At 46.3% G+C, this 11,403-nt stretch overlaps 1 protein-coding gene across 1 annotated transcript in view; it reads left to right on the forward strand.

Moving 5' to 3' along the window:
- Positions 1-10,545, forward strand: part of LOC138579954 (vomeronasal type-2 receptor 26-like) — a 400,387-nt gene extending 389,842 nt beyond the window's left edge. The window contains exon 8 of the mRNA XM_069650179.1: positions 9,638-10,545. Within this exon, the coding sequence (XP_069506280.1) occupies positions 9,638-10,545 (908 nt within the window). The remainder of the gene's footprint in view (positions 1-9,637) is intronic.
- The last annotated feature ends 858 nt before the right edge of the window (positions 10,546-11,403 follow it).

Below are 11,403 nucleotides of genomic sequence, written 5' to 3' on the forward strand. Positions count from 1 at the left end.
TTCGACCCACAGTAGGGTCCGAGAGGGAAAATTAGTCAACCCCTCACCCCCCCACAGCCCATCCAATGCCCATATTGTCCATTGGCTTCACAAAGTATAGTGGTCCTCTCTGTGATGATTGTAGACCTTGAGGCTAACAATTGATATAATGCTGCCATAGTGACAGAGGCCCAGACCAGTGAACTCGGCTTCAGTCTGATATCCTGGAATATAGCAGGGTTAAGGAAACATCTGGTGGACAATGAGTGGTGTGACTTATAATATTATTATTATAAGGAGGTATAATATTATGTGTACTCAGGAGAACTGGGACTTGCAGTAGATCATGTTCCAGGGTTATGAGGCTTTGAGGGTATTGACAAGAAAAGGATCAAGGGGAAGATCCAATGGGGGATTAGTGACATGGGTTAATACAGCTCTGGACTTCTGGATTCAGACCATAGATACGGGCTCCCTGGACGTCCAGTGCTTAGTGCTGAGCTGTCGCACTGTCCGTCCAATCTGTATATGTCATTTTTACAATAGAGCTGACGCAAAGGTTAAGAGTAGAGCCATTGATCAGGCCTGCAATTTAATCCTGTCACATCTTGGGCCCCTCTCACCAAACTATCGCACCATCTTTGTGGGGGACTTGAACATCAAAATAGAGCCCCTACATGATATGGAAGGGGCATGGGATGACTTAGATGAGGCATGGGATATTCCAATCATGGTATTGTATTGTATTGTATTGTATTGTTTATTTGATAATGCGCACAAAACCCAGGGGTAGCCGGGCGCAGCAGGTACAAGGTTACTTAAGCTTGGGTTACATACAGAGTATAGGCGAGAAACAACATAACAGTACAGTAAGACATATCAATACTTGCCGTGTGGCAGAAGAAAAAGAAAAATTAGCATATTGTAGTTTTGAAAGAGTGTGCAGGTCTGAGAACAGACGTCATTTTGGACAACAGTGTTATGGACATTGGGTGTCTCAGGAGTTAGTTGTCGTTTGTCCAGAGCCAATTTTTTACCTTGCGTCTAAAATTGGAGTAGGGTAAGTTGGCTCTTAGTGCAGTGGGTAATGCGTTCCAGGCCTGGGCAGCTTTGACAGGGAAGCTTACTCCGCCTGCTTTGGAGCGTCTGAATCTAGGGGTTTCGAGTAGGTAGTGGTTAGTAGCCCTGGTATGGTGCCTAGATGATTTTCTCGTTAGTCTGGCTGAGATGTAGGGGGGAGCAGTGTTGTTGAGCCCTTTATGGGTAAGTGATAGTGTCTTGAGCAGGACTCTGTCGCTGATTTTGAGCCAGTGGTGGTCTTTCCTAACGTTTGAGATATGTGCTTTGCGGGGTATGTCAAGGGCAGCTCTAAGAGCATTGTTTTGAAGGATTTGCATTTTATTTATGATGGACTTGTTGGCCCCTGCATAGAGGGCATTGCAGTAGTCTAGTTTGGACATGACTAACGCATTGGCAAGCATGATGCAGTTAGTTTTAGAGAGGTAAGGTCTGCAGGTCCTGATTAGTTTGCAGGTGTACGCTGTAGAGGATGCCAGGGAGTTGACTTGTTTTTTGAGGGATAGAGTGGAGTCGAGGTAGAAGCCCAAGGTTTTTACCTCGGTAGCCACCTTAATTGTATTGCCATCTATGTTAAAGTTACGATAGTTGGGGCTCAGTTTTTTTAGGTTGGAGTCGGAACCCAGTATTAGTATCTCAGTTTTGTCGTCATTTAGGCAGAGGCCGTGGGAGGCCATCCATGCCTGAATGAGGAGGTAGATTTTGTTTACTAGAGCTGTATCTTCGACAAAGTTGCCTGATAGAGGTATGAGAATCTGCGTATCGTCTGCATAATTCATGTAGGTTACCCCTAGTTTGTCAAGTTTGTCGAAGAGAGGCTTAGTAAAGATATTGTACATAGTCGGGGAGACACAGGAGCCTTGTGGGACACCACAAGTGATCTGGATTGGGTCCGCTGCTGCTACAGGGGAGAACACTCTCATTGAACGGTTAGCTAGGAAGGATTGTACCCATGCTATAGCTTCACTTGAGAAGTGAGCGGCAGACGCTAGATGGTTGCATAATACTGCGTGATCCACCAGGTCGAAGGCCGCTGACAGGTCAAGGAGGAGGAGCATAGCTATGTTACCTTTGTCCTTCAACTCGTCAATTTGTGTCTTAAGGTCAATGAGGGCTGTTTCAGTACCGTGCAGTGGTCTGAAGCCGGATTGCCGTGTACCTAACAGTTGGTGCGTCTCCAAGTGGTTTTGGATTTGGAGGTCGGCTACTCTATCAATAATTTTAAGGAGGAATGGGACCGTAGTAATAGGCCTATAGTTAGTGGGGATAGCTGGGTCAAGTGTCTGTTTTTTGAGGAGGGGGAGAACCCAGGATCCTTTAAGGTTGGTAGGTACAGTGCTCGTGTTAAAGGAGGCATTGATAAGTTTCGAGATGAAGGGTGCTAGATCTCTGGCTGCATCCTTAATGATTTGCGCAGAGCAATTGTCGCCTTGGCAATTTGACGGTTTAAGGGACAGAATGACCTTTTCCGTTTCCAGTATAGAGATGTTGGTGAACCTGAAGGGTTTAACATTGTTTTGGGGGGGTGTGCTAGGTAACTCCTTCAATGGGGTAGATGGTATTGTGCTAGGTAACTCCTTCAATGGGGTAGTGTGGGTACCGTGCGGGTGCAAGGAGGCTTTTTTCTCAGCAATTTTAGATTGAAGGGTTATGATTTTATTTGCAAGGGCATTTTGGATGCTGGTGCACCAGGATTTGTCCTTGGGGATATTGTCTATGGGGGCAATAGGGTTTTCTAATTCACGAAGAATAGTGAAGAGTTCTTTGGAGTTAGAGTTGGCTTTACTGATTCTATGGTTGAATGAGTCTTTTTTCGTTTGAATGATTTCCTTTTTGTATTTTTTGGCAAAGTTAGCAAGTGTGGTTCTATTGTCGGCAGAGGGGGTATGCCTCCAGATAGCTTGGAGTTTGCGTTTTTGGATACGCATTTCTTTGAGATGGGGGGTAAACCAAGAGTTGAGGTGAGATTCCCGTTTACTTTTGTGGAGTTTGGTGGGGGCAATCAAGTCTAGCGCTTTGGTCATGGCGTTGTTGGTCCCACCTCCCAAGCAACAAACCCATCCACTGGCTCTCAGTTGTGCTTCGACCCTGTTGAGACTGGGCCTTAGAGCCTGCAATGATCGCTTTCTTAAGGATCAGCTCCTGAAGCCGACCTTTCTGGGACATGGGGGCTTCTCTCACATAGATTATATCTTTGTGTCAATGGAGCTATGGGCCACAATCTCAGACTTTGACGTCCTGGACATAGAAGGGAGTGACCATAAACCACTATACATGAGGTCATCTGGTTGGGGTGGTAGTCTTAAAGTTCGCCAAAAAGATCGCTCTGGGAACAGCGTCCCCATTAATATCCAAGGTTTATCAAAGCAAAGAATAAAATGGGTTGACCTTGACCTAATTTCTGTAAAAAAAAACAGATGTATGACAAACTCCTGACACTTTTAAGGCACTGGTCTGGGATGGATCTGGGTGACAACGAGATCTTGTCCACATTTAATAGAGTTATGGAAACCCTCAAACCCTATGTCATGAAACTGCCTAAGTGTATAAAAATGCATGTTCTAAAGACCTGCCCATGGTACGATAAGGATTGCAGGATAGCAAAACTGCTATGCTAAACTGCCTAAATAGTAAACCACCCATAGATAGTTGGAATAGAACTTAGAAAACTTAGGCAAACATTGAAATCCTTGATAAATGCCAAAAAAGACACCCACGTAAGGCAAAAATGGGATGACTTACTTGAGGCGGGCCAATTGGGTGACTCTCAGACCTTTTGGAGGATGGTGAGCAGCCTGGAGGATGGTAGCGATAGGGGGATTGTTTCCGAAAAAGCTCCCAATGCTTGGGTCAAACATTACCAGGAACTGTATGGTCCAGTAGAGGGTTCAGGGGAACAAGCAGAACTCCAAGCATACTTGGTGAGAGGGGATGGGAATGGACCACTCCAATTCGAATTGGGTGAAATTTGCAACACGATTAAGATACAAAAATGGGGGAAAGCCCCAGTCCCAGATCACGTCCCAATAGACCTATTTAAAGATGAGCTGATGGTATGGGGTCCTATTTTAAGGCTGCTGTTTAATGCTTGTCTAAGCCAAAACTTGGTACCTCCCTCTTGGCGAACTGCCACCATAATACCGATTTATAAGAAGGGGGGAGGAACGACCCATTTAACTTTAGGCTTATTTCGCTTCTGGATGGTGTCAGGAAAATCTTTGCAAAAATCATCTGTGAGCACCTTCAGGATTGGGTCCAGCAAAATAATGTCGTTGACCACCTCCAGACAGGGTTTGAGCAGGAATTAGCACTGTAGACCAGGCTCTTCACCTGCATATTGTCACGCAGATGTACGCTGCCCTGAGGAAGATGAGGGTATATTCAGCCTTCGTCGACCTCCAGGCCGCGTTCAAATCTGTGTCAAGACTTTTACCATGGGGAATACTGGCTGAGAGGGGCATCCCTATCGCTCTCCTGCAGATAATCATCCAGCTGTACTCTGGGAAGACAGCTAGGGATTGATGGGGTTTGGGTGGGGAGCTAACTGACCCCTTCGAAGTCGTAAGAAGGGTAAGGCAGGGCTGTATGTTAGCCCCCCCCTTCTCTTCTTGTTATATATTGATGTGGTGGTGAGGCATGTAAGAAGAAATTGCCTGGACCCCCGAAGTTGAGATTAGAGTTATATCCCATACTGCTCTTCGCTGATGATGCAGTCATGCTAGCCACACCCCAAAAGGGTCTTAGGACCACCTTAGAGGCCTTTGTGTCAAAATGCTCCAAACTTTGCCTTGAGCTGAACATGGTGAAGAGCAAAGTGTTTATTTTCCGCCCAAAACATAGGAAATATGTCAAAATAACGTTGTCAATTAACAATGTTCTCCATGAGCAAGTTCGGGGGTATGATTACTTAGGCATACGTTTTAACGACTTGGGGACCCGGCCCCTACAAGTGGCAAAATCATGCCTACTATTAGAAAAATATGGAGGAGGGATAGTCAGATTTTTCTATCAACATGGCCAAGGGCCGATATCACCAGCCACTAAAATGTTGGTAACTCAGGCTAAATCTGCAGCCACGTATGGGGCCGAGGTCTGGGGTACTGGGGATTGTAACAAACTAGGGATGGTGGAATTACATGGAATTGCGATTGAGACCGATTCAGAAAGAGGCCAACTTTAGACCAGTACTTTTGTGGCTGAGACTCTGGTCATCTAATGAGCTAAAATGTTACCAAGGTGATGTCCTCCACATTTTGGAGGCCGGAGGAGGTAAATCCCTGCAACGGTTTAACCATGTTAAAATAACTTTGGGACAATTGGGCCTCTCTGGTCTATGGCTAAAACCCCAGGCCATTAACAGAGCACATTGCTTGGAAGCTAAGACTCTTGCTGGATCTGTGTCGAAGGCTGAATTAGCCATTGTGTGCCGGCTGCTCTCAGGGGGTCCGACATACTTAGCAGGCAAGACAAGACTGAGTTCTGAGAGATATTTAGATATGATAAAATCTCAATACTCGCATAACCTTTATATAAGGCTTAGAATCTCTAATTTAAACCTTGCTAGTATAACTAAGAAGTGGGCCCCAAATGGGAGCGGCACATGCCCCCATGTGCCTGGCAGCGGAGGAGACCCTGTATCATTTTTTGTTTTTTTGTATTGGTTGCCAAGCCCCCAGAAGGAGGCTCCTGATGGCTGTATTGATTGAAAATGGTGTACGCAATGTAGACTCTGCGCTCCTCCTCTTACGAAATTGTGATGTGATAAAAGTGGTCTACTGTGTTGCCACCTACTTGACTCAAGCCTGGCGAACGAGGGCAAAAGTATTAAAAGTATGTAATGGGGGAGTGCTAATTGCTCAAAATGGCCCAATGTGAACTATTCTGGTGGCTTGTTCTATGATTTTACAAGACGCTGGTAGTATTTTTTTACATGGTTCAAATCGATTTCTTAGAAATTTCAATTTCGGGTATTGATGAATGAATTTAAACAATGCTGTAAATTTGTTTTACTAAAAATGGTAAATATGTGTTTTTGTATATGTATATGTATATGTAACTGTGGCTGGGTGACACTGTGTCTGATAAAAGTCTTTTGAACTCAGCTGAGAATCCCAAATGAACCACTAATATTTAACCACATCTTGGAAGTCGATGATTGATCCGTGTCAAATGAATGACAACCCCCAACACATATGGCATAGGGCTTCCCTCATGAGAGGTTCAAAGAGTTTCCCTGAGGATACCCAGGGAGTCACACTTAGGGCCCAATTCATGGAAATATTTGCATGGAAAATAAGGTACATGTGCGCCAAACTGCAGACAAAATCCTGATTGTCGATTCATGGAATCGAATGCGCAGGATATTCCTTGAACTTGCATGGATTTCACGCAGGCTCAGCACGTCTCTGCGAGCAGCCGAGTGCCTTGCGTGAGACTCCACGCAGAGTGTGGGAGCGAGGCCTGCCCAGAGGGCAGAGTATGGGGCGGATCTCGCAAAATGAGTTAGAAGAAGGGAAAAAGTGGGTGTTACGAAGGACAGGCCGCAGGCAGTCAATGGCACGCCCATAAATGCAGACGACAAAGCGTAATCATGGATGTGACCGCACAACCTGTCGCCTGTGAAATGCCCAAGCAAATTCCTCGATCTTGCCGCCACCCAAAGGCAGGCATAAGTACACTTGGGAATAGGATCCTCAGCGCTGAGGTGAGTTTGCATGTCGTATTTAGGGGTGTGTGCATGCAGACAGGGTTCTGATCGGGCTTAGGGCTGCGCATACGCTGCGTTGTGGGGTGCTGGGCCGGTTCACAGTGGTTTGCACGCAGATATTTTGAGTTATACCCGAGTTACAAAGTGTCATATGTATGTTGTCAGGCTGCCAGCAACAGAGACAGCGTACCCTGTGCAGGGTCCCCGAGATGCAGGACTGCTTGCGGGGGACCCCATGCACTGTTTGAAGTATGCGTGTATTCGCACCAGGGTGAGCGCGCAAATTTGGCTGTTGTGGCTGTTTATGCTGTGCGTGGTGGCGTCTCAGGGGCGTTCAGGGCGCGACTTGCTAATACGGTTACTTTGCGCAGTAAATTCCATCAATAACGGGGCCGTGCATTATTTTTAATCAGCGCGTAAGGCTCGCGCAGTGTCGTGCTTGGCACGCGGAAATTGTGGGAGAAATGTGCACTTTTTCATGAATCAGGCCGAACATGCTTTTTTCCATGCTCTCAGATATCCACTTAATATAATAAGAACAAAAGGCAGGGAGCAAAAGGAGGTGTTGTCTCCCACTGAGGAGAGAATGTGAACAAAAGAAAAAGTGAGGAAAAGGAGACTTCAGTGTATCTGAGCACGCATTATTTCCCCAAAATAGTGAGCTGAGCTGGATTCTGATTCCTCTCATCACCTGTCTCGCGATTTGCTGCCGTATCAGTGGTGGTGAAAACGTCTCTGAGATCCTATGGGTTTCTTCTCCATCCCGCTTTTCTTGATCCCTTCCCTCCTGCCAAGCGTCTTCCAATCTCACCCTGAGCTATGAGAAGGCATAACAAGGGATAAACAGAAGCCAACTAGTCACTACAGGGCACCAGGAAGAGCAGAGAGAAACCTGCAGCCGTTCCAGATGTGAAATTTAAAAATCCAGAAAGATCACGATTCCCTGGCAAGTGGAGTCTATGAGCAAGCATTGTTTAAAAAACAAAATGTGCCAGCAGCCAGGTAGAGTGAGGCAAGGTATGTGCAGTGGTGGCACCAATTCCTTAACTAAGCCTTGGCCGTGGTAGAGTGTACCAACAATTACCAACATGTGCATGAACACACACCTGCTTCACTACATGTAGTGTGGATTTTCCTGCTTTTTCTGCTCTGCAGTGGCCTACCAACTTGCCAAAGCCTTTGCTAGATGCCGCCTATGTGCCCCTGGTCCTCTGCCTGCTCCATTCCCAGATACCTCCATGTTTTAACGTACGCCATGCACCCATAATCACAGGCCATTCCCCATAGTCGGTTCATCACAACTCGTATCACATGCAGGTTATTCAAAAGAGCCATTGTGGAGGCAAAACAGTGATCCAGATTAATGCCATAGAAGATTGGCCCTCGCCGAGTCATTACCAGGCCGAGAATCCCTCTGTTGGGATTCCACGGCCTTTGTCCCCGATGGGGGGTGTGGCAGCCCCTCAGCCAATGAGGATGCTCGAAGCGGGGCCATCCCCGCCCGAGCCTCCCCACGTTGAGAGGCTACCTTTGCCCCCAGCCGGGGACAGAGGTAAGGCTTTTTTTTCTTTTCCCCTCCCCTTTCCTCCCTCCTCCCACCTCCATGCCCTCCCCACCCACTTACCTTCTATGCCTTGGTCCCCGGCGGGGGACGATGGCAGCCTCCTGCCGTGTGGAGACTCGGAGCAGGGCCATCCCTGCTCCGAGCCTCCACACGGCTGGAGGCTTCCATCATCCCCTGCTAGGGACCCATGTACGTTTTATTTTTATTTTTTTCCCCTTCCCCTCCCTTCTGCCCTCCCAACCGCACTTACCTTCTTTTTTTTTCGGGAGTGGACGCGCTGGAAACGGTTCTGTTTCTAGTGCGTCCGCTCCCGATGGCCGCCATGGAAAGGGAAAATGGACTCTGTTTTCCCTTTCCCGGTGGCCATTTTCTTTGTCTTTTTTTTTCTTTTTCGAAACGCCGCAGCGTTTCGGGACAAAAAAAAGCTTTTAGTGCCCCGGTCACGCAGTCTTTGTGGGCCGGGTTACTAATAGATATATGCCCCTCCTGGCGGGGGCATTAACGACTCTGGTAATGCCCCAGGGCCTTCGTTAAGGCCACGCTTCACTCTGGCCTATAACTATGGGCCCCGGGGCATTACCTGTTTCGGCTGGAGCCTGCCATGCAAAGAGCACAGAAAGAGGGGTCACATATACGCGCAATGCAGCGGTACAACGTCCTTTCATCGGCAGTCTTTTTTAATGTTTTTTTTTTAACGAAATAAATTCAACCAAAAACTCAAAGAAAAATATAGTCGGCGAGGGGGTCCCAAAGTGCATATAAGAGTCAGGGGGGTTTGGAAATAGAGAAAAATCAATAGGGGATTGGGCAACGAGGGGAAACCCCCCCAAAAATAAAAACAAAGCAATTTCGATGAGCTTTTTAATTTAAAAATATTCGTAAAAAAACGAATTGAAATGAAATCTGTTGATGAAATGACATAGAACCAATGCAGCATGGGCAAAGGACAATGGAACAGTGGAAAGGCAGAATGATAAAGGCCACATAGGACACGCTTCACTCTGGCCTATAACTATGGGCCCCGGGGCATTACCTGAGTCGGTAAAACCCCACCGCTCGGGGCATATTGCTTTAGTAGTAACATGTATTTCATTTTTATTGGGTCTTAGAAAATTCTAATATATAAAATGTGTACTGTTAAACATATCCAAATAGAGGCTGGGGATACGCCTGTGCATAGAAAAGCCACCATGTCTATTGGCTTTTCCAATGCTTGTTAATTATTTACCAATGTTACTACAGTTGAGTGTACAGCAGTATGCTTAATGTATTACTGGTAGAGTACTTAAATGCTTTATTTTCTCCCCTAGATTCCACAGACTGTATGAAGTGCCCCGATGATCACTGGTCCAGTGAGCAGCGCAACAGATGCATCCCAAAACCTATTGTCTTCCTGTCCTATGATGAAGCTCTTGGTTTGACGCTAGCCTGTATGTCAATTGTGTTGTCTCTAAAAGCTTCTTTTGTCCTTGTTGTCTTTGTTTGGTACCGAGACACTCCAGTGGTGAGAGCTAATAATCGCGGCATCAGTTACCTACTGCTGGTCTCTCTGGTGCTCTGCTTTCTCTGTGCCATGATTTTCATTGGGCATCCTATGAGGGTCACCTGCATGCTGCGACAAATCGTCTTCGGAGTCATCTTCTCCCTGTGTGTTTCTTGCATACTTGCTAAAACCATCACGGTGGTGATCGCGTTCAGTGCCACAAAGCCTGATGGAAAACTCAGAAGGCTCTTAGGTCCAAAGATAGCCTACACTATTGTTCTGGCCTGCACATTGGTTCAGGTCACTATTGGTATTGCCTGGATGACAATATCGCCTTCATTTCCAGAACATATCACCAGTTCTGCCATGCGAGAAATAATTGCCCAATGCAATGAGGGCTCCATCGTCTGGTTCTACTGCATGTTGGCATTCATGGGACTCTTGGCCAGCGTTAGCTTCCTGGTCTCCTTCATCGCCAGGAATCTACCCGACAGCTTCAACGAGACCAAGTTCATCACCTTCAGCATGCTGGTGTTCGTCAGCGTCTGGCTCTCCTTCGTTCCAGCCTATCTCAGCACGAAGGGAAAGTATCTCGTTGCAGTTGAGATTTTTGCCATTTTGTCCTCTGGTGCTGGTCTACTGTTTTGTATATTTTTAGCAAAGGTTTTTATCATTTTTGGGAGACCAGAGAGAAACACAAGGCAGTATTTGATTTCAAAATCCAAGTTCCTATAAAAGTTACATTACATTGATGATCATTGTACATGTGTTTGCCTCTTGTCAGTTGATTTGCCACTCGAACAGGAAATGGTATGTATGTCTGTAAGCTCCCTAGGATTTGGGTTGGGCATGAGTCCCATAACTGCAATTCTAGTAAGTCTTGTGGGATGAGGACACTCTTCGAATATGGAAAAAGAGTTGACTGGATGGACCTTGGATTGTCATTAAGGTCAAGGAATACAATTGTAACATTATTTTAGTTCATTCATGCATACCTTGCGCTAACTCTTTCCAAGTTCTTTCTGATGCTGAAGACGTAATCATTTCAATTCAGAGGGAGCGACTTTTTAAAGGTGGGTGTCTCTGTTTTCAACATGTCAGGACCCGCGGGGGGTGGGGGGGGGAACCTGACACGGTTTTAACATTGAGCGGAGGGATAGATTAGCATATGCTAAACTAAGGTCACTGCCGGCACAGCACTAAGGCAGTGGGCAGGAGGGTCTAACAAGACTGGACAATACATGTGCACTAGGTAAGGAACGACTGGAGTATGTGAGTGGAGCCGGCTGTAGCCTGCCATGCAAAGAGCACAGAAAGAGGGGTCACACATGCGCAATGCAGCGGTACAACGTCCTTTCATCAGCAGTCTTTTTTAATGGGTTTTTTAACGAAATAAATTCAACCAAAAAACTCATCGAAAAATATAGTGGGCCGGGGGGGTGCCAAAGTGCATATAAGAGTCAGGGTGGGTTGGAAATAGAGAAAAATCAATAGGGGATTGGGCGACAAGGGGAAGCCCCCCAAATATAAAAACAAAGCAATTTCGATGAGCTTTTTAATTTAAAAATATTCGTAAAAAAACGAATTGAAAAG

The sequence above is a fragment of the Ambystoma mexicanum genome, chromosome 3p (genome assembly GCF_040938575.1).
Source record: "Ambystoma mexicanum isolate Mex_15411 chromosome 3p, UKY_AmexF1_1, whole genome shotgun sequence".
Lineage (NCBI taxonomy): Eukaryota > Metazoa > Chordata > Amphibia > Caudata > Ambystomatidae > Ambystoma > Ambystoma mexicanum.